The sequence below is a fragment of the Phalacrocorax carbo genome, chromosome 3 (assembly GCF_963921805.1).
Source record: "Phalacrocorax carbo chromosome 3, bPhaCar2.1, whole genome shotgun sequence".
Lineage (NCBI taxonomy): Eukaryota > Metazoa > Chordata > Aves > Suliformes > Phalacrocoracidae > Phalacrocorax > Phalacrocorax carbo.
In genome coordinates, this window is record NC_087515.1 from 43975242 (window position 1) to 43999915 (window position 24674).

At 38.8% G+C, this 24674-nt stretch overlaps 1 protein-coding gene across 8 annotated transcripts in view; it reads right to left on the reverse strand.

Annotated features, from left to right (window-relative positions):
• The window catches only part of LOC135312536 (ADP-ribose glycohydrolase MACROD2-like), a 914210-nt gene that overhangs the window by 711270 nt on the left and 178266 nt on the right, over positions 1-24674 (reverse strand). For 7 of the 8 annotated variants that reach the window (XM_064446745.1, XM_064446740.1, XM_064446744.1 and 4 more), the window contains one exon: positions 7007-7036. The exons of the other annotated variant lie outside the window; for it this stretch is intronic. In XM_064446745.1, coding sequence (XP_064302815.1) covers positions 7007-7036 — 30 coding nt within the window. The remainder of the gene's footprint in view (positions 1-7006; positions 7037-24674) is intronic. 8 annotated transcript variants of the gene reach the window in all.

Sequence of the window (24674 nt, forward strand, 5' to 3'; positions counted from 1 at the left end):
AAAAGGCCTTGCAATTAAGTGGAAGCCTAGAGTACCGCGGACTCAGCATTCAGTAACTGATGAGTGAAAAATAAAACATCACCTTCTAATGCCTCAAATCAACACAGCAGCAATCTTAAAAGGCTGAGGACAGCAGGGAGCAAGTACACCTGGACACACTAGTTTTTAGTTAATTTTCATGATAGAAACATACAGTCATGTTCCTGTATCACTGGCTGGAATAGGAGAACCACTTTAGAGGATCACAGGCTGAATATGTACTTTTAAAAAGTCATCATTAGGGAAAGTCATACACATAGACATAGACATTTAAAACTTAACGCCTGATCACATACCTGTATCAGTTCCTGTAAACAGCAAAACAATTTATTTATTTTTTAAGAAACTGCTGGTAAAGTGTAAATAACAGGATACAATTAGGCAACAACTAAGAAATACTTACAATCAATCCAGGAACTTCCTGTTCATGATTATTAGCTGTAACTAGAAGAATGTATAAAATGACTGGAGAAAGGAAGTGAACACCCTATCTAACCAAAGAGCAAAATATGTATCATATTTAAACAATACCAACTCCCCAAAAAAAGAAAAACCACCCTATAAAATGGAGCACACATTTAAATACAATCATGGCAGTTTGGGTTAAGGGTATTTTGAAATAAACTATGCTTATTTATTTATAGAGCTATCATCACTATATCTCTAGATGCACTACAAAATGAGAAAATCCACTTATTTTAATTAAAGCTGAACTGAAACACACATGGAAATACCCAATGCACTAACAGAAGGCAAAAAACCCACACACATACACAGATTGAAGAAAGAAAGAAAAAACATTTCAGGAAAAACTGACCTGTAGAGAAAGACTTTGTTTACATAGGAAGTTTGAATAAATTCTATAAAAGTGGTTAAATTACAGTGAAATATATTTGCTTTGATCTAATCAAACAAAAAGCTCATACATAATAACAAGATTTTGGGCTGAACCAAACACCTTGAAAGGGTTACAGTCTGCCCAGAGCTACTGAGCTACCAATGGAATTAGTATTACAGCTGTACAGAAATAAATAAATAAATATATATTAAAATATTAAAATTTTAATTGGCTGATATACTGTCACAGTGGGGGAACTGGAGGATACAGCCCTCAAACCCACTCTATTTACAGAGATGAAAAAGAACAGGATGCTAATAGTAAAAGGAGATAAAACACTAACAACGATACAGAATTGCAGCAGCAATCTTCTAGCAAAAAGGGATTAATTAGCAACAAAGGGAAACAGCCATTTGCCTTAAATTATCAGTTCTTCTACATGATCATTATTCGCTAGGAAAATCTTTGTACCTTCATAGCTATTATCTAAATACCTAAGATATGATGGCGCACTTTACAAAGCAACTGAAAGCTTTTGAAGCTAGATGGAATTCCAGATGAAGCACATTTGTTCCATGAAGCCATTTGTTGCAAGCACACCCCAATCTGACAAACGCATTTGACATGATACAAGAAAATGCCAACAGACTGACATAAAAAAAAAAACCCCAAAATAATAATGCTTATTTTCTTGACAAAAGAATCCTGTCAGTGCTCCTTTCCCAAACTCTTTCTTTTCCTCTCAAGGGACGCGTTCATATTATGTGCACATCACGCATAAATTTAAACTTTGGATTTAAACCCTTGCTTCATTTGCATTTAAATTATGTAAATATCAAGCCCAAGCCCTGTGAAATCCAAAACAGGATAAAACAGGCTTGTCTTCTTCCTGTTATACATTTTGAATGAGCTACTGTAGGGCCAGTCTAATATTTAAAGCATTCTCCTGCTATAATGTTATGGGGTGCTTTGGAAGTTGTCTCGTTCCAGCCTCTGATTTTCTCTTGTGTTACTTTCACTTCTCAAGATCATGAATATTCATTTGCCATGCAAGTTGATGTCCAGTTATTATTCAGATAGTGAAAAACCTCCTCTTTTTTTGGTAGAGATTTAACTATCAGAAGGAGGTTGGAAACGGTTAGTAGTGTATCTAAGTCACAGCCATGATAATAAAAACTTTATCCCTGGCCAAGGGGAGGGATGCTAAGATATTTATGTCAGCTGTTCCTTCCCACCACTACTGACTGGATAATCACTGGCTTTTTGGACCTATTAGTCTGCAATTAACTGACAAATATGGTGGCTGGCGAACACCAGTGTCTTTGTAGCAGCATCCTACCAGCAGTTATCCTCTATAGCATTAGCAGCAGCCGTGACTTACTTGCTACACACCTGCTATAACCATGCTGGAAGACAATGAACTCCATCACCAGTTTGGACCCAGGCGGTACAACCCAGATGCTCAAACACTGCTACCTAACAGCATTTCAGCTGCCTCAGGCAACATGACATATCTGACCCTCAGCTGTCATTCTGGAAAGGTGCATGTGCCCATCCAAGCCTACATCCTATCTGCCAGATCCCTGCCGGTATCTGGGAGATCCCGCTGGGTTGATGTGGCACTAGATGCTTGCACATAGGCAAGCATAGCTGCTCGCATTTTGAAGCGGCGTACTGACCCTCACACAGTCTGTCTCCTCCACCACATGACTGTGATCAGGCTCAGCAAACAACTCCAGCCACATTTCCTTCCTGATAAACCTGTTTTCCAGGATAGAAGGCAGTCTGTGGTAATTTCATTCTAGCAAGAGAAAACTTTTTTTTTTTTTGCCACTATGATAATCTAACACAGAGGTAAAGGCAAAAAAGAAGGCAAGCAAATCCCACTTTCAAAATGGAGTCTACCCAATAATGTACAGAGAACCCCTGTCCCCTACTGTGATCATGAACACAATACAAGTTCTCTATGCCATAACAGTTGTTTAAAACGACATGCCTACAAACCAAATCTTGGCAGTCTGGAGAGGTAGGTCTGGTCTACATTTAAGATATGCTAACACACTTATGGCTGTATAGGAATTAATTTTTTCCATGCCAGCAAAAGCCCTAGAAAAGGCATAGTTACACTGAGAGAGACGAAGAGACAGAGAGAAACAGAAAAGCAGACAGATCATTTGGGGCAATCAACTTAAACTGGGTCCAAACAATGCTTACAAAAGACTGCGACTGTAACATGACTCCTCTCAGAGGTTAAGACAAAATTACCATTTTCAAATACAGAGCTAACAAAACTTACGTTCATAACAGGACACACTAAACAAATACCTCCTTCCCAAATTCTAGCATAGGCAACAAAATTTTATGAGAGGGGAAAAAACAAATCCCTAGATTGCTATTTTAAATATATCCTCAATTTAAGGTCAAACAAAGCAAGCCAATCCAGAAATCAGCATGCAACACAAACTTGATTATAGTCAGCGAATGAAGTAAAGGAAAAATAAACCCCAAGGAAAACAGCTGAAAATGAGGTGGGGGCAATGGGGCACAAAACCCCCCAAACCCACAGACTACCCAAAACCATAAGAGGGAGGAGAAATTTTAGCTCTTGCTCACTTTAACAAAGTACATGAAATCACACACTTTCATTCCTTGACATAGCTGTAAAAGAATGTAAGAAAAAAACTGCCACACAACACGGCATTTTGATTTCTCAACAGCCAAAACTTAATGATACATTTTCAAAAGGGGTTACTTTTTCTCAAAATATTAAATGTTTTTTCCTCAGTCCCTCCAAATGCGGGTAATTTTCTTAATAATTTTCACGTTTGCACTGTTGAACATAATGGGACAAGTAATACATGACACACAAATAAGTCATAATGCTCTGTGCAAGTTAATAGGAGCAATGAGATGTTGAATGTGTGATAAATCTAGACCTGAAAGTGACATATACCTCCGAAATAAAAACCAATTAATCTAAAAAGTAAGGAATGAAAAAGAAAAAAGGCTCACTCACCAAACTCATAACGAAATCCTGGAAACTTCAGAGTTATTTGAAAAGCAGAAAGAAACCTTCAACATCTATATTTAACTAAAGATTTTTCTAAGACTCTATTGTGGGTTTCTCGATTTTATGATTAAACAGCTCTGTGAAAAATTGTTTCTGGTCTCTTTTGTACTTTTACCTCTTCATTCCAAATGGTAATGAAAATGAATAGACAGCATTCAAATGGGGAATGCAAGAACAAATCATTACTCTGGCTCCGGGAAACCAAAGCACACAGATGTTCTGATGTGGCTCCAAGGTGATGCAAGGATGATAAGCGGCAACCCAAAACCAACATCGCCTGAACTTGCAGCCAAGTGCTCTGTGTTTGCTGACCACATCGTCCGTTGGGTTCCTCCACAGTTCTCCCCCAGAGGGAGAGATGTATTAATTCACAAATGTTAGACCAGTGTGTTCAAAAAACCGTTTCCAACTATTTTTTGTACAATTCTCGACAGATTTAAAACATATAACAGCTCACAACCAGCTCAATACCACAAAACCTGTTGCACAATCTTGAACAAGTAGAAATTCCTGGTGGTTTTAATTTTCTGTAAAACTATGGTATTTGCACACCCAGCAGTGACAGAATTAAATTAACAAGTGTTACTGAAGAGATCTGAATCCCATTATTGGAGAAACTACACTGGTATTTTGTATTATCATACATATTCAGCATCTGCAATCAAAAGAAGGCTTGGTGTTTACATATACAATAAAGTTTTAATAATTCACTAGCAATATTTCCTGCTGAGTGCTGCCACCACTTCCTTCTGGAAAAAGGAAAAAAAATATAACCAGAATTTAAAATCCAAACCCATTCAACTGGAAATTAAATGATCCCTTCTATAGAGAAATGCACACTGCCAGTAACAAGTCATTTTTCTAAGCAGTGGGGACTCCAGGCTTCATCTTCCTGCAGCAGGCAGGTGGGACAGCCAGGGGTGCCTCCATCTTGTGCTGCCCTGAGTGAGCTCCAGCCTGCAGACCCTGTGCTCCCTTCCCTTCTCCAAAAGGGCAAGGCCAACACATGCACCCAAGGACAGAGCCACGGACATCCCATGGTGGCTGCGCAAACTTGGGAGTACTTTGGGAGCAAAAATTCTCAAAATTTTTCCTCAAAAGACTTGGAAAAACTAAGTGAGCACTCCCTGAGGATGTGTTGACCACCCTACCCAAGGGCAGCTCACAGCACCTCCAGAGCACAAACGAAGCCGCTCAACCATCAGCGGTCAAACTTTAAGCCATGAAATAGCCAAATTAGTATATTACCTGCATTGCAAGGAAGGGGGTATGTTCTTATCCTTCCACCACAGATTAAAGCATCTGGGATTGTGTTTCATGGGGTTTTGGCCACAGGGGGCTGCAGGGAGCCCTCCTCTGTGGGAAGACATCCGGGTAGCCAGTCACAGCCAGTTCAGCAGGGGACCCACCATGTGCCAGAACTCAACCTGCCACAGGAACTTCCTAACACTGCTGAGGAAACTTATTTAAGAAATGGTGGGAAAAGCCCAAAACGGTGCCAGGGCAGGAGGAGACAGGGGAGACGTGGAAGAGAAGGTGCAGCAGCATACTGACCCAGCCTTGTGTGCCACCATCAGCCTGCCCTGAGGGGGCGGGAGACTGGGAGGTGGCGGGGCAGCGGCCAGGCCAGGGGAGGAAGTGTTTTTAAATGCCAATAAATTAACTTGATTAAAACTCCCCCACTTTTAACACATAAAATACAAATAAAATCCCGACTTGACCCTCGGCATGGGCTCATCCAGCCTGCAACAGAGGTACAGCCACATTATGACGTGCCACGCTGAATGGACATCAACTTTTGAAGTATGGTCCAGCTGAATAAATACCATGGAAAGTCAATAGCCAAATCCTTTCAGCAGCAGGAGTGCTCTGGGAACCTGATTAGAATTTGAACATTTACACTGGTTTGGTTTTTTTTTTTAAAAGTTTGGTATACTGCAAACAACTAACTCGAATCAAAAGAAACAGATTAATCCAACAGGATGACCAGATAAGGCTTCTCTGTACTTTACCATCCAGACACACAGCTGAGAAACATGAACCATTTTGTTTAGACACCCAGGTGAAGCTGTCAAGTAGCTTTGCATGGTCCACAAATAAGGGAGGCCTGTTCAGTTAAGGCTGTTAAAACAAAAGGTTTGACCACTTATCCTCAAGCCTCACAAGCAAGAGCCATCTTCTGTCTTTTCACAGAGCCCTTTCCTTTACCCTTGCATATGTAAGCTCTCATCAGGTCCTTTTAACTCCAGCCAGGAAGGAAGATTAGTCGCTGCCTGTACCACTACTGCACTGTGAAATTTCCAGAACTGAGCTCTTTTACTTCCTTCTGGGAGGCAGGGGAAGTCACAGAAAACAGAGATCAAGCTCTTAATGGCCTTTTCCCCCCCCCCTGAATTGTTAATACTCATGTAAGCTCTTACAGCCACAGTACTACAGTATTACAAAAAGCAAAATAACACCAACCTACAGCACCCCTATATTTGGAAACAACACCCACTATGTGCACTTGTGCCTCTCTGTCTTACTAATATACACGTTGGTAGCATCTCTTGCATGCACCAAACATTGGTATTGGAATCTACTTGAGTATTCTGGCAAGTAGAATGGGGTAAGCAACCAAGTTAAAAAAAGTGCAAAGATAAAACCTCATTCATTTACAAAAATAAGTTTTTACCATGTTTTAATTTTGTAACTTTTTAAAATAACTATTTATTTAACACGCATTGAAGGTTCCCTTGAAGTAAATTAAATAAAAATCCTAAATACTTAAACACAACATAACAAGGAACATAACAGTTTCATTATGTTTCATTTAGCCCTGTGTAAAGGTCGGCCCTAGTCTAATCCAGAGAGGAAATGAGATTCAGCAGCAGTCACTCACCCTGCCTCTTGATGATAAAACACTTTATTAACTTTGGTGAGTTTTCCCATCGAATAATTTAACTCTTCTACCTTTTGAACTTATCATATATTGTTTTACAACCAACTAAACACTACATTTGCTCAGCATATATTTCACATTTATTTAAGAATAAATACAGCATTAAGCAAAGACTCACCTCCTCCTCCTCCAAGAAGGCTGGAATTTGCTGCAAGAAGAAGAAAAGGAGAATCATTAGCACTGAGCTTCCTAAATATAGGTGGAACCAAACAGAAGATGTTTCACATGGAATTTTCCATTGTTTCAGTAAGTTTTCTACTCTCTGCTTATCCAAAAACATTTACTGCAAAAACAATTCATGTAAATTGTAACTGCAATCTTTACCTTTCAACTATTTTGCAATATCTTGTATATTGTAAGCTAATAAATAAAACAGTAATACAATTAAAGCTTAATTTCTTGAATAGCTTATGAAATTACAATCTTGCATTTGTAATTCTATAAACCACGTTCCTTTTTGATTACCAAATGAAGCCTTTTATTTTAAAGAAACGTAAACAGACCTCAGTGCAACTTTTGATTAGTTCTCCTTGTTTTCTATGGCATGGCACCTATGAGGATGATGAGAAACCTTGGCCCCGTTGATATCAAAAGGTGTTTTAACATTGTATGCAATTAAGTTGGGATTTCACTCAGTATGCTTAATTGCCTCTGTACTGCAACCATCCAGCTACCCATGCCAGAGCAGATAAATCACTTAGGGAAATCAATTTTTAGAGTGTGATACAAAATGGCCCTCCAAATTAAGCTAGCACAATTGGAGCCATGCCAAATATTTTCCTTTCACTGCCTGGGCAAAACCAGAAGGAAAGCCCAGGCTTTTAAGCCTGCCTTGAGTAAAGTATTCACCCTTTAGATGTGTGGGAAACAAACCCCTGTCCTATCATGATATAGATAAAACACAGCATAACAGCAAGAGTATAAGGGGTGGCACCACAGGTATTTCTTATTGCTTCCTGATAAGTAAAAGAGAAGCAAGGCATCAAACCATTTCCTACTCCAGGACAAGGGTAGATGGCAAGAATAAAGCGGGTACTTTCCATATCCAAACTTTCTATCTGTTATATGTTATTTTTTCGATTATTTCCCTCTGTTTCCTACATAGAAGAATGTAAACAGCAAAGTCCCTGCTGTTGGTTTTTCCATCACTTTCTTGAGACTCTGTTGTGGTCAGCTGTTTTGGCTGTGGGCCCCCCCCCCCCCCCCCCCACCTTGCCCACATGGCAGAGCATGGGAAGCTGGAAAGGTCCCTGGCTACTACAGGTACTACAGTGAAGAGAATCTACCCTTTGTCAGCCAAAACCAGCACAGACTCTCACAAAAAACCAAGTTACCTTGGTCTTCCTCATTTGTTTTTCAGATATTCTACAAACGTCTTTGACTTAACATCCACTTTCAGCTCAACCATTTGCAGCTGGCTTTCCCTAACGCTGCAGTGAAACTGTCTTCACTGAAAAGCTAAAATTTCCATCAATGTAGCATACCCAAAATCTCTGATTTATAAAGCAATATATTCCATTATTATCTTACAGTTATTCAAGTAGTACCTTTATATTATTCAAAATGCAATGTTCTTTGAAGAAATAAATATGCAGCTTTATACACAGCACAGCTGACAAAATCAAATCAAAATAAACGGCAGACTACAGGGAGAGTTATCCATCCTAGGACTAGTTGCTTCTGTACTCAATGAGTGAGTGAATTGTTGAAACCAAGACCTAGAGGGATGATCTCGTGCATCTTTCTGATCCAAGTTTGGTTCTAATACTCTAGAAGATTAGATGGACGAAAATGGGGCTAATAATCTTTGTTTCTAAAGCAAAGCCATTTGTAGCCATTTTCAAAGAAGTGCCTGACTTCCTTTTTGCTGTCTGGATTCTTCCTTCAGATGCTACTCATTAACACAGCTGAAAACTGTCTGCTATTCCTTTTGGTTCAGATTTCTGACACATCACTGAGGTGAACTGGCTCATGGACAGATACACACGTGGCAGCATGGTGTGGCTAGGAAAAAGAATATGGGCCAACACAGTTTGGAGAAGGCAGTGCAAATCCTCCTTTTTGGCTGTCACATACTGTCATATTAGCTCAAGATCCTTAACTTTCATATATCAATATCCCATCAATCAACTACATTGCTAGCACATCACTGTCAGTTACTTTGCTTTCACACAGCATAACAAGACCACTTTAGAATCTTGGCTATCCTCTATAAAGTGCTAGCAGGGAACAAATATTGCCATATATAAATTGCATTTGAAAAGATATAATAAAAGTAATAATAAATGTGTGCAGTCAAATTGCGGAATGCCACTGAACTTTAGCCTTCCTATATGTACCTGCTCTTGCCCTCACTGAAATTCACTATTGAAGAAAGACACAAATGAAAAACAGCCTCATGTATTTCTACAGCAGCTTCCAAAGGACTCCTGTAACAGGTAATATCAAGTTCCCTGCAGAAGAGCGAGTATATCTGAGACAAAATTCAGCACACTTCCTATCAGGAGAAAATAAAAGTAACAAAGTGTCATCTACTGCCGTAAGTCAGCTATTCAAGATTATTCTTTTTGGCACTGTAGAATGCACCTACAATTACCATTCCAGTTCTTGAATCAGTCAAAATCTATGATTTCAGGTATTATGTTTGAGAGACTTAAGAGACACAGCTAAGACCTGCTATACCTCACTGTAACCGGTTTCCACTGCTACAAAAGTTTCTTCTGATACCCTGCCAACACCCCCATGGCAAACCCTCTCTTGCTGGCTTCTCAGAGAATTATGTTTCTCTCATTAACTTTTCCTGACATTGTTCATCTTTCTAATACTTTCTAAAATTTGTTAATAACATATAGTATAACTCAGCATCACACACTTCTCTATAGAAACAGCAAAAACAGTTCAAACAGATATTTGGCTGCATATATTACAGCTATTGAAATTGCAGTAATAATTCTTAGGCACCTTTTTTTTTTTTAAGGCAATATGCTTGACCATTAGGAGAAAAATCAAACCATTTTCATACGATGCCAGGAAACAACATGACTGGGTTATATTTACAGCATCCTTTCCAGAAACATAATGCGTCACTCAAAAAGCAAGATCTTCTATTTTCAGATTTTTTCAATTGTACCCAAAAAGGTCAATAAAATATACCTATCTCCATTTTTGTGAAAGCCTTACCATTAAAGAAGTAACTTGTCACTTACCACCTAAAGAATACTTTCCCCCAGGCAGAGCTGAGGATTCCCACCTGGATTCAGAGAGGAGGGTGGCTCAGCCCCATGGCTGTAATCACATCATATTATGTTGGAGCATGTATTACCTCTCTTCTCAGTCCCCCAGTGTTAAATGACAGCTGCATTTTGTCCATCAGTGCTCCCAAATGATCAAATCTTGCAGAACACTTTGAAAGGGACTCCTGCTGTAGAGATTCAGCTATGGGTAGGTATGAGCAACCAGCGGTGGGACCCTACTTGCTTTCAACCTCCAAAATTGGTGTAGTCCAAATTGCTCCCCAGGTTGCATCATGACACTGTGTGCATGTGCAACTCCCACACCTGACTCAGGGCACGCCCAGCCTTAGGTAGCACACTCTTTACAACATTTGTAGACAACTCGTAAATCCATCTTGACTAACCTCTTGTCCTCGTTTGTCTATTCCAGAGCTGAACAAGATTCTCAAGTCGGAAGAGAGTTGGGGTGGAGGAAAGAGGAAGGCTGAATTGTTACCAAGTTACCAAGGCAAAGAACAGTAAAAGAAAAAAAAACAAGAATAAGGGGGGTACCAAAGAAATGTGAGGTAAAGATTTCTTGCACCTAATTTCATTCTCCACATTAACCTTTTCAAGACAACCTGCCCGACCTTTCTCAAATTGCCTCCTCAACAAACTAGTGTCTACAACAGATTCCTGGGCATTGATTCAGAAAATCCACTCACCATACAAACTTTGAAATATTAGTTTAATATGTACTCATTTATACTAAGAGGAGTGATGACACAGAGTGGTCAGGCAGCCAGCAGACTACGTACTTCCTTGTCAGACTGAAATAAAACACACATTGATAAAGCCCCATCCAAAACATCTCACTTAGCACAGCCCACAACAGGCAGCAGAGGTAAGAGCTCATTTAATTTTAAATATTTTTGCCTGTACCAGTAACACAGACTTCAATAAAAAATAATAATAACAAAAATTCTATAAACACAATCCCACGGCCATGCCTGGGGACCAGTTCCTGTGGTGTATTTTAAATAGCGGCATCAGGATGAGACAAATCACAGCAGAGGAAATGTTGTGCTTCACCACTACTTTAAAAGGAGTCTTGAACTCTGCATTTTGAGTGACAGATCTCATCCTTGCAGTCTGCCTCAGGACAGCAAACAGAAATACATCCAGAAGCAGTAATACAGCTTTCAGCCCTTTAGTTCTAGATTTCTTTTTATTAGAAGTAAAAAGTGTTTCTACAAAGTTCAGGCTTATCTCCAAGAAAAAACCCACTCAAAAAAAAAAATTCCACTTAAAAGAACAGACAGACTCTAATCACTGAGTGTAACAATTTAGCCCTTCATGAGATCTTTATGACCCCAGATTCAACCAGAAATTCAGTATTTCAATTGACTCTGTGCCTAAACAGACTGGACCTTTATGCTTTTTAACATAGAGGAGCAGCAGCAGGACAACACTACTAAACAAACTGCATGAATGCTGGTCTGCTCTACCCAGAAAACTCCACTCTTGCTCTAAGAAATAAAATTCCTTCCAAAACACTTCTGTGGGGAGAGAGGAAAAAAAAGAAAAGACCTGGGAGGAAAGAACTGAAAGTAAGCTTAGTTTCTCCTCATGGAATACCCACAATGAAATCTCAGGTTACTAAAATGTACAAATATTAATAATGAATATACAAGGATATTTGACAAATAAGAACTGGACATGAATGTTTTAAATCTCGGCCTTCTTAATGAGTTAAGTCATATAGCTTTCCAACAGTCTTTTGCCTGAATAAGTAGACCAGAAACCCTGGCACAAGTCTTAACATTTTCCTCAGTGCTCTCTTTACAACGGCATTCTTGCAAAGAGGTAGGATTATTTGAAATTTTGTGGAAAGCAAATGAATGCTGAGGAGGCTCAGCTCAAATGAAACCAAAAACTTTCTGTGCTCTAAACCAGAAGGTATAAAAAGTGAAAAAGGATATATATGGGTTGCTCAAACAGATATTTACAGACATGGAATTGTTTTTTCTGTTGTCAGTTCTGTGGAATTTAGAAAATAAAAATGAAGTGAACACCAATTTTTGTGATGTCTCTGGGGGTAACATGCTTTTAGCTTTGTTAACAACATAGCTGAATAACTCTGGTTACTTTATGCTGGCATATACTCATCTGACATTTTAAAAATGTAAATTCTTCTGGGAGCATGTCTTTGTCAAGAATTAATGGCACTAGTAACTTAAATTGATATCTATGTCATGCAGCCATGCATCTGCCAGTATAATAAAAATATACTTTTAAAAGATTACTTGATATTGTCTGACTTTGGCAGCAGATGTTTGAGCTTATTTTGATGTAAAAAGATTAAATATTTTTGTCAATACTTTCTAATTGTGAAATTTATTCAAGAAGACATCTTTATAACTGGCAGTGTTGTAAGATGCAAGACATTCTATTGCCTCAGACACCATTTTTATTCATCGATAGAACATCATAACAGGCAGCTGGTGAGCAAAGTACCAGTAGTTTATGGAATGGGAAGCTACTTTTCTTTGACATGTTTTGTGAGACATCCTCACCTGTCACAGCATTTTGTTTGATCTTTTCTCAAGAAAGACGAGAGAGCAAAGAAGAGTGAGCTAACAACTGCACCTTGTACAGTCAACTATTTTTAACATTAGATGTGTTTTGGTGCCTTAAAGTAAAAAGCTTTAAGCTTAAGGATCATGAAGTATATATAGTAAATATAACACAGCCATATACAACACACTACAGAATAGTCACCACTATAATTAACTGTACCCAAAACACTTTCTTGCACACAAAGCTGTGGTAATCAGGAGACATAAAATAACATTATAATAACAGACTAGGCCAGATTTCCAGTTATGTAAGTGCCTAACGATGCAAAGAAGAGACTGCTGGAAATTAGAAAACCACTCAGCCCACAAAATAAGATCAACTTAAAATGTTTAGGCACATCAGTAAGTACCACTACTAACATCTTCACACACCTATATGCCTTCTGTAAATACAGCCTTCAGGTACTTACTCAATATGGAGGGTGTGACCTGCATGCAACCATACACCAGAAACAGCACCATAATACGGGTAGCAGCAATTTACTCAACTGTCTTCTACGGTGCAGAGGTTTCTACAAAGTTGCTCCCCTCTATACCTGGAAAGGGCTTTCACCCCTCTGGACTAACACCAATTAGCTGAACTGGGATTGAATCCTTTCACTCATGCATGAGCTGGAGCCTTGAGGAGATGGCCACGTGCGATGGGCCAGTCCCTGTGGAGAGCTGGCTGCTCTGCGCGCTCCAGCTCTCCTCACACTGCAGATCCCTGGAGCAATCCCTGTGTCAGCCAAAGACTTGGCCCCAGCCTGCTCTGCTACTGAAAGCTCCTAAAATCTTCTGAGCTTAGCACAAGAAGTTTTTTTGCTTGTTAACAGGGGATCGAGAGCAGATCATATTCTGGATACACACTCAAGGACTTGAGGCTTCCATGTATTAAGACATCTCTTCTTCCACCCTCTGTAAATAGAAGTGAAGGTCTACCCAGTCTTATTTTATTGTTAGTAAAAAGTACTAACTTCAAGCCAAGCTCTCTTTTGAAAACAACAAGATGTCCAGAAGCATGACCTAATGAGTCCAATCAATTCAGTTTATGAAGTTTCCATCATCTGTGTTAGGAAAATAGAAGACAAAAGGAAGAGACAGGATTTTCCATGCCGTACGTTCTTCCCAGATACTGAAGATGCACACTACAAATTTGTCTGACTTTAAAGATACATAAAATCTAACGGGAGGTTTTGTGCAATTAAAAATACAGGGTTTGTATTTGGGGACAATAAAATGGCCTTGTGATTAACTCCAGTCATATAACCTGTGCTATTCTATTCCCCCCTCAGAAGTTCTGTACAGAGAACAAATTGTTAAAACTAAGTTTTGCCATCTTTGCAAACAATGTAGTCATTATCTCAAATTTCAAGCTTGCAATGGGTATTTCACAAACAGATTCAGGAAAAAAACAACTCAGGATACTAGTAGGTGCTCTGGAGTTGACCCTATAAAAAAAATTGCCTTCACAACATTCTGAATTCAATAAGGAAACCATAACTGTCATAACTTTTCAGTTATTTTTCTTCTTCTACTACATTACCAACTCAATGTATAATGTGCATTTATGCAAGAAAGTTATTATTAAAAGTTATATATTACACCCATTAAACTTAATCAGTTATATGCAAAGCATCTCTGAAATCTGACAGCAAGAGCACCAAAAAAAAAAAAAAAAAAAAGAACCCAAAACACCCAAACCAAAAAAAGCACACCACAAAACAAATGTAGGCACTGAACTCAGGCAAGGCAGTATTCAGCGGCAGCAGCATACTGTGAAAATAGTACAGAAATAAGCACGCAGCCATCAGTCTGGCATTTAAAATGCAGAGTACGTCAGAGTCATACCTTCAAACTAGAAGGAGTAAAATGACAGGTTTTTACGTTACAGTGAAATACGCTAATTGCTTTAATGCAGAGTGAGAGAAAATTAATAGAAACTGAAGTTGTCTCACAAACAATGAGAAAAACACAAGAAAGAGAACATTTGGCCTAGACTACTTCCTAAATGATCCTGTATAAATTTCCATATGGACTGAAGATTAGGCTCCAACTTTAAAAGGAGCTGTTGCAGTTTAGCCACCAACTCAGCCCCACAGAGCCACTCGCTTACTCCCCCATCGGTGGAAAGGGGGAGAGAATCAGAAGGGTAAAGCTAATGGGTTAAGAAGAGTTTAATAATTAAAATAAAACAACAACAACAAAAATCCAACGGAAAGGAAAACAATGAGAGGCACAAAACCCATGGCAGGGCGGGGGGAAAGGGGAATGAACCACCGAAACAAACCACACGTGACACAGCCGCTCACCGCCCGCCAACCCGATGCCACCAGGCCCCGAGCCACAACAACCCCCGCGTGCCAACTGCCCTTGTTAATATGCTAGTCATGGTGTCACATGGTATAGAATGAACATCCCATTGGCCAGTCAAGGTCAGCTGTCTTGGCTTGTGCTCATCAGGAGATCTTCAGTCCCAAACACAACTCCACAGAACATTTTCAGGTGAAATCCTGCAAATAAAGCAGAACACCCATTCCTACCAAGGCTATGAAATTCATACCCTTCACACCCACCCTGAAATGTATTATTTTCAGCCAGACATAAACATCTCTTCCAAATCAAAGGAAAGAAAGCAATGCAAAAGGAATAGGTTTCCCGCCAGTGCCTCATGAAGCACAGTTAGAAGAACCTGTTTGATGAGGCTGATCTCATCCCTGGGAAGGACAAGACACAGACTTGTTGAATCAGAAGCTGCAGTTTGGAGGGAAGGTCCTAGAAAAGGCAAAAACTGGCTGGTAAGCACATAAATATCCATCGTCATGTTTCGCATGAGCCCCTTCACAGAAGGCACGCTCGTTTTTCACTACACTCTCGTCTTTTTTCTGGCAAACATGAGAAAGGCACAAAGCAGGCATAATTTCATTATAAAACACAGGTCAATAAATAGTCACAAATGCTACCATATGCTAAAGGGAAAGCTATGAATTAAGATTTCATCCATTTTGCGTGTCAATCTGGTTCGCTCAACCATTTAAAGTTGCCTTCCCAATCACCAAGGTATTTTAGAATAAAGCTGAGCTGAAATGTTAAGCAACAGGAGATTATTTCAGGGCAGAATTACAAGGAAAAAAATATTCAGGTCTACTGCAGCCAACTCTTCGTCTCATAATTTGGGCCATTTGTGTGGTTTGTAAATGTAACATTAAAGGGAATCAAAGTGCTGCAGTATATAATTAATCCATTTAAGTAGAGTCATTGTTAATATTTAAAAGCCTACACAAATAGAGTAAGAGGTACTCCTATGTTCTACCTGCACAATTAGAAATGTAGTTTTGGTAGTAATTATTTCAAAATAATTAGTGAAATCTATATAATTAATGCATCTTTCCAGAATCCCAAAGGTACCACCAGAACATGTTATCTGGAAGACAGGAAAAAATTAGAGCAAAGTTCTTTGTGCTGTCTTTGCTTTTGTCCTTTCAAAATTACAAACAGGCCTGAACCTCCAGAAGTCCACCTGTACACAAGAACATTAACCTATGAAATTTTTCTCCTTTTTATTAAAAAAAAAGCAAAACCCAAAACCACACACACTCAAAAAACCCAAAACAAAACACCACCACCTCTTTGGTATGGTGCTTACGGTGTAGCTATTCACAACATTTAATTTCAATTTTCTTTGCTAGGAAATAATTGCATAACATTTGGTTTCAAGAAGGAAAATGTCTGCACAAAGTTTTAATAAAGCAACAATTATGCTCCGAAAATCAAGAAAGAAATCAAAAGGTGATTAACATATTTCAGTCTTGAACCACTCATATTCAACATTCAGGCTTCAAAACAGTAAGAACCCCTAGCTTGTTATGAAATAAAAGGCTACTGCTGAAAAGAAGCTACCTGGGGTCTTTCCCCAACAGCAGCACAGTGCATTTTTCCATAGGGTAACCAGCAGTAAGAGGTACCCCGTGGTGCCGGTGCACCCTGCGGTGCAGGCACACCCCATGGTGCTTCTGATTTACTCAAGGGCAGTCAAAGCAAGGTCACTCCTGGCTACAGCTGCACAGCTGACCTCAGTGGGCATATTTTGGAGTAAAATTAGTAAGTGCCACACCACTGTTTTTTTCTTATGGTATTAACCACTCATGAACAATCTTCAGTCTTTCAATAGATAAAGAAGAAAAAAGAAAGGAAAAATATAAAAAGGCACACCTGATGCCCTACCAAACAGCTCTCACACTTGTTTCCAGCTATGCAGAGAAGTCTTCAAATGCAAATTTTGCCACAAAGTTAGAGGAAGGCAAGGTGTTATTGCAAGAGCAGCCTGGAAGTGAGATTTTGACAATGAATTATAAGCTCCTGCAAGCAACTAGCGCAGACATGTAGTATTTGAAGAGCCTGCAAGCAAAGCACTGAAAGTAAGGTCTACTTTAAAATGGATCCAACTGGGTGAATGTTACATGCTCCGCATATGAACGGGTTGTATAACCACTCTAATGATCCTTTCTTTATGTAGCCTGAAATTAGAAGCAGCTCCTGCTGTGGTCAGTGTAACCCACATTAAAGAAGAAACAGAGAATCCGGTTATGTATTTTACTGTACTTTTTTTTTTTTTTCAAATGTAAGCCCAAACTGTTGCTATAAGGCTATATATTTGTATAACGATGGTCATATGTTCCTTTATAAGGGAAAGTGGAACTTAATACCTCAGTATTTCAGTCAAACCAGGAATAATGCATTACAGTCAAATATGGACTGGACATCTTACACTGTCCATAAGAATATTGTCCCTAATATTTCCATATACTGTTGTCAAATATACTATTCTTAATTTATCTTAACTGTTTCAAGAAGTTACCATCTATAAGCTAAGAAAAAAATTAAATCTTGAGAAGAACATAAAAGATACTAAAAATAAAGTGTAGCCAGCAAATCACTGTATCAGAGAAATCAGAAATTGTCCCTTTTATGATAAAAGTAAGTCAGCTTAGTCAGAGGAAGATTGATCCTCTCCATTTTACTGTTCGTGGAACATACTATCCATGACATGTCTTAAAATGGAGAGAGCTAATCTAAAGTTTGAAAAAATACAGAAAAACAATATTTTCACTGTTAACTTACCATTTTCACATGTCCTGAAAACTTAAAAAACTCTATTCAGGAACTTTAAAGAAAAGGGAGATCACAAGTAATCAAAATGATGTGAAGGCCTGTAGATACTTTCAAAGGCATGACACAGCCAAGAGCCCAGATTAAATCCCTGGCAACGACAGGATTTCAGATTGTGTGGGACAGTTCTTTGTTCCTGTCAGGTTATTGGAGGTTTCTAATCTTTCCTAGCTGCAGATGCTCACAGTTCATGATTTTTCTCAACAATCGTCAGGTTGGAGCCATACTGTTCAGGTACCTGCCTACCAAACAGTGCCCTGCACCTTATTTGCCTGCCTATCAGCTGCATACTTGCTCCTTGGGTACTCATGGCAGAGTGAGAAATAAAGCAAGGAGTCAGTTTTATTATACTCTCAAGATATCTCTTTAACACTAAGATTACAGGCATTTCTTAATGATGATGGAGATTAAAACCATTATAAAAAAAAAATAGCAGTAAATAGGCACTGTTGTTCTAAGAATGTGTATTCAAGCAGATAATATCTGGCAGAAGTGGTATTAAGGCTTTGATGAAAAATATACTGAGGTTAGGCGGGATAAGAATTTTTCGTTTTCCCTGAAGCACAACAGGAGAGTAGGCCGGCTGTACTGTCGCACACTGATAAAGCCCTGCAGAAAGAGAAATCATCAAGCTGCAACACCTCATCAATAACTTCATCATAGACGCACTAGAGCACCATCACTAAAATTTCCCATCCTTGCTTCCTGCTAATTTCACTGGTCAAATTTAGAGATCACAGAATCACAGATTCTTAGGTTGGAAGGGACCTCAGGGATCATCTAGTCCAACCTTTCTGGGAAGAGCACAGTCTAAACAAGATGGCCCAGCACCCTGTCCAGACGACTCTTGAAGGTGTCCAACGTGGCCAAGTCAACCACTTCCCTGGGGAGATTATTCCAATGGTGGACTGCCCTCAATGTGAAAAATTTCCTTCTCATGTCCAATTGGAATCTCCCCAAAAGCAACTTGTGTCCATTCCCCCTTGTCCTCTTCATGTGACTCCTTGTAAAAAGGGAGTCTCCATCTTCTTTGTAGCTGCCCCTTAAGTACTGGTACATGGTGATGAGATCCCCTCTGAGCCTCCTTTTCTCAAGGCTGAACAAACCCAGTTCTCCCAGCCTATCCTCATATGGCAGGCTTCCCAATCCTTTGATTATCACAGATGGAAATGTTGCCTGCCCATAGCAAGCAGGACTCACATTACCCTGTCATGCAGGGCTATTCCCAGTTAGACAAGGTGTTTGGTCTCTCTAGAGCAGACACGGCTTCTCAGTGCAGACCAGAAGGCCACATCTGGAAGACTGATTTCCCTAAAGGGCCCAAGAAGAGATGAAGGCATTGTCAGTTGGCAATGCAGGACAGCTGTGTTAATCATAGAATCAGTAAGATTGGAAAAGACCTCTAAGATCATCAAGTCCAGCTGTGGACTTGGTCACAATTGTGGACAAATGGTGTTTTGTAAATCCACGATGGATGATGTGGATTCACCCTCTGGTGGCAGAGATGTTTGTGGTTATTTTACCATCATCACCAAAAGCACTTCCACCACAAATCTTTTTAGCTTTAACCACTACCCGACACCTCAGGAACTGCTTGTACTTGCTATTTTTGCTAACATTTTCTTTCATTGCTTCTAGGAACAGTTTGCCCATTGACTCAAGAGCAGTACCACCGTGTAAAACAAATAAGTGAACAAGTTCGCCCCTTTGCCTGGGCCACAACAAAATTGCATGCTTCTTTGTATACCATAGCACCTAACTGCTGGAGGTATTGTCACTGAAAGTTTCAATAAGAAGGACTGTGGCTTGCTAATCAGAGCTTAAGACAGACAAAACAAAGCCATAAAAAAATAATATCCTACAATTTCTACAGACAGTTAGACGAAAGATAAATTTGGGGAAGCTGATTAATCACTGCAAAATATGTTGTTCCCATTTTTTTTCCTATTACCGAGTGTTTTTAAAGTATTGACCAAACCAGCACGTCTGTGGTTTTGGTTTTACCTATCTCTCTATAAGGCAAAAAGGGAGACAAATACATGTAGCACAAAACCCACACTAGAATGAACGTGTGCAGTCCAAAGTTAGTCACTTTTCTCCCAAATGCTGCAATGTACACAGCCCATCTAGAGCAACTTTCTGAAAACATGTTATCAAGAAGTTTGTATTTTAATGACTTATCATTCCTTCTATACATTATATCAGGAACATTCCAATTCTTAAGAAGCTCCAAGCTTTCATATAGACTTCTTGCATCCTGGATTAGTATGTAACTCACAATGATCTATTCCACATTCAGGAAACACAAACAGGGATACTACAATCTAAGTTGTGCATATCAAACACTTCATTTCATTATTCTAATACTACTAGTGTGATTTATGAGTCAGCTGAGTACTTCTAAAAATGCATTGAGAAAACAAAGACAGAATGAGGGAAAGTACAAATATTGCTTATATGAATACAGAGACCAGTAATGTCAAAGGATATTACAGGCATATTACGCTATATATAAGCACATCTGTAAGGCAGGTAAAGCATGTTTTTATAGCTGCTCAGAAAAAAAGATGAATAATCTTTAAAGCTCTCTATAAAATTACATCTTCTATGGCAATTAATAGAGAGCAGCCCCAAAACACCAGTTACACTAATCATCAGGGACCAAGAAATTAAATGACAATTAAAAAAAGCCCACACTTATTGAATATGGAATATTCTGTTTTCTCTTGGAAAGCAACTACGCCAGTCATATTCTATGACCACATTTGCAAAGAAACAGTTCAGTGGATAGCTAGAGAAGATCTTATATTCCTGAAGCATCAGGCAGATAGATTATAGTATGAAACCTACACCACTAAATATATAGCACAAGTTTATGGTCATGATCTGCCAGAAGAGCTGTCCTGCTATTTTTTTTCTAATAATCTCGTGATCTAAGACCACAAGTTCCATACATATCCTAATGATATGTATAAAAGCCACAAACAGTCCAAAACTTTTACCAGAACACAGAGCTTTTTATTTTAATTTTTTAAAGTATTTTAATTAAATAAATTAAATTTAAATTTTACAATTTCCCAGAATTATGGGCAGCAAAAAACATACTCTTCTGGCTGGGATAAGTGACTGTGCAGGAGCACAGCTCTTTTCTTCCCCCAAAGTCTCAGGCAGTCTTTTCTTTATACTTCAAACAAATTAAATCTACCGCAATTAATGATTATAGCTTTTCCTTCAATCAGCCCATATTCCTCTAGGAAATTAACTTAGCTATTAAAAGCCTAAAGGCTGGAATAGAAGCTAGTTAGATGAGTTTTACCTCCTCTGTATTGTCTGTGTATCAAATGCAGTTTCCCAACCAGTTTAATTCTAATCAGTTTAATTACTGAAAATTTCAGCCAAAACAACCCCTTACTTTTTACACCAGAACAAAGGAGAAAAGCTAGACATGGTACCACAAGAATACTGGGTGGCAACAGTCTGATACTACACATGAGGGAGAGGAAATGGCCAAAAATAAAGACAAATTCTAATATTCCTTAGACAACAGGTATCAGACTGAGGAGGTGGAAACGGCAAGCCACAAGCCAAGAATAAAACTCAGTGCAGACTACTTCCAAGGTGTGAAATCGGGGGAAGAGTTTATTTTTTCAGTATTGCAAAGCCTTGTTTACGCAGGACCCATGTATCTCCACTGAGTTTTAAGCTGTATATCCTACTCAGTCTTTCAATGAAACGCTTGCTGCACAGAGCAATGGAAAAGCAAAACAAAGGCCACCTGGGGCAGCTGGGGGGGGGGGGGGGGGGGAAACACACAACAAACAAGAAACATTAATTGCAACGGTGCAAATAAATGCAAGATTGTGACAAAAGAAGATTTGCTAAAACCTCTCTCATTCTTTTTTCCCAAGAAGATACACCAATGTATCTATATTTTCAATTTACACTACAAATTTTAAGTACATCTCTTGAAATGTATCTATTAGACACATTCAAAAAGAATTATAGTTATAAAAGCTGTGACATCTCCTACAAGAAACAACACAAAGATTAGTTGTCCGTGTTAGTGGGGGATCGTCTCAGCCAGCTGATACAACTACCATAGTCTTGGGTTCCTCTCCTGTAACTGATTAAAGAAAACTTCCATCGAGGCCCACAATAACTGCATCTCATACGGCGGGATGAAGTCAACTGTTGTTAATGCAATTGGATTATATGTTCCACCATTACAATTTCCAAATTAATCTTTAAAAGAACAGAACTATATTTGTTTGAAGCACCTAAGATACTTCTTTAAAATGAAGAAAAGAAAGTTGAACTAGAAATGAAACAGTCCATGTTAGTTTTATAATAGAAAGGATATTTTTATATATTCTATCACTGCCATCTCATTAAAGCTGAGATTTGAAATGCATTATGTCCGGCATGCAAAACACCCCTTCATAAAAGTAAATTCAACCACTGGTGGACCCAAAGGACTCTTGAGAATAATAAATGCACTTAATGTGTTTTTCCTGTTCTTCAAAATCGATAATTCCAGAGGATGTCCATTTGGAGGCTCAAGCCCCTTTGATAGAACCTACAGAGCTCCTCCCACAGGGCCCAGCCAAAACTCAGAGCTGCATGGAAAGCTCTCCTGCCACAACCACCACAAGGGTCAGTACTGATTGAACAGCCAGGCTTAAAAAGACTGCGTTCCCTAATCTGAGAAATACTGTAGAAGCAGAAGACTGGATATGTCCTAAGTATAGTTTCAGAAAACAAATCTTGCAGCTCTGCAATTTCACTTTCTACTGTAAGGGATGCTATGACAGCTTCACAGTGGATTCATATTTAAATATAACTTTAGTCCCCTCTTGTATTCTTCGAAACATCCATCACTGTAACTTTAGCCTTTTCAAAATTTAAATGAATAATCTTCAACTCCTAAATACTGCTTTAGTCAGTTTTGACAGACAAAATTAATAACTCTTGCAGTTACTGTCGGAAAGTACTAGCAGTTATCAGATGTTTTGACCTTCCTCCTCCAGCCAGTTATTCATGCTATTCAGCTAACTTCCAAGGTCTCTGTACTCAGCACCCTCGCCAGGAGCGGCCCAGCCAAGCCAAGCAATCCCAGCAAAGATTTACCGCAACGGCCCGGTGCAGGACCCAACAAATGCTGATTTGCCCCAAAAAGCACTTTTAGAAACCAGGCTTCCAGTTATGCTTTAGGCTCCAGAGCACACGAGGTTTTTTGCTTTTAGAAATGCCATCTATCATTAGAGGAAAGTAGGTTCTTTACAACCTTTATAGGGGAAAATGTCCCAATGTCCCCAGCAAGCTCAATTTAACCTGCTGCAGGAGAGAACTGTAGAGCTACTGTTGAGAAGAGGAGAAAAAAGTTCTACGTGTCTTTCTGCCAAAGCTGGGTTATTTGGGCATTTTGCTGATTTTTTTAAGGAGAGGTCTAGTTAATTTTAATATATGCATACTTTCTGTCTTGGGACTTTTGAGCTACACTGAGCCCATAGATCAAGTGAAGGAACAAAAAAAAAAAATCCAACAAAAATCAGTTCTCCACTTTCACAAATCTGATCCCAGAGTCCCCAGTCACAAACCACTTCTCTGGCCAGTAAAAGAAAGTAAGTACAGTAAGAGCAGTAATGTTTTGATACTGTTGCCATGGCGTAAAATTATTACTCCATACAGGAATTTTCATTAATTTGTCATGAAAATCATATTCAACAGGTAAACCCTAAGTACAGGCATGGGAGGCATAAGACCCTGATGTCCAGCAGCTTTAAGCAGAATTGATAAAAAGCCAACAAGCCAGAACTGATTCTTGCATTATTTCCCAAAGTACAAACCATGTTTTACCAAGATTAATTAAGATGCTTAGTGAATGCATTAAGAATCTTCTATTAACAACATCTATTTAATAATGGACGATGACGATAACCATTTATGCACAGTACTGTACTCTCATGTGAAAGCATTCTGTTAAAAAAATGCAGTAAAAAAGGATCACGCATTCCACTTTAACACATCATTTTAAAAGCTCATCAAAAGGATCAAAGTCCATGAGAAAAGATGCAAAGCATTGTTTATTCATGGGACATCTTATGAAAGACGAGAAACTGTAAGAAAACTCTCTACATCCAAATTGAATATTTTTAAAGCTAAATTATCGCCTTCTATTTAATTAAGCAAGAAATGCTTTCAGCTTTACTCAGCTGCAGTTTAATAAAAAAAAAGCTGTTACTTAAGCACCTACTTATCAAAACCATTAAATTGAAGAAATATTAGTTTCTTCTGTTGAAAAAGAAACTAAAACTTACAGCAGCTTTAAAAACTGCCAGGAACACAGAATATTTTTCCCAACTGATATTCCTTACTTCTTTTGTCATTTTATTCTTTTTTTATAAATGGCTGTATATACATCATCTCTAGAACATCAATCTGAGATATTTTAATTACTATTCAACCACTTAATTCTTTTACTTTTCCATGATTTACTCTTGAAGAAAGTAATAGCAAATATATGTATTGACAAAAAAAATGTTTGCTAAACCAGCCAACTTTAACTAATGCTGCTGAAGCCACATGAGTGGAAAGCAAATTGGGAATTTGTAAATGGCAGTGTTTGGAATATTGTATTTCAAAGGGTGTTCACAAATATTCATCTTCGCATAATGTACTGCTCTCCTTGGTTCCCTGTGTAGTAATCAGTCCTTCCAGAAAGCAAGTTGGAGGGGGTGGTGGATGGAGCCACCAAACCTCCCATCCTGTGGAGCAGTCTCCCTCTTTC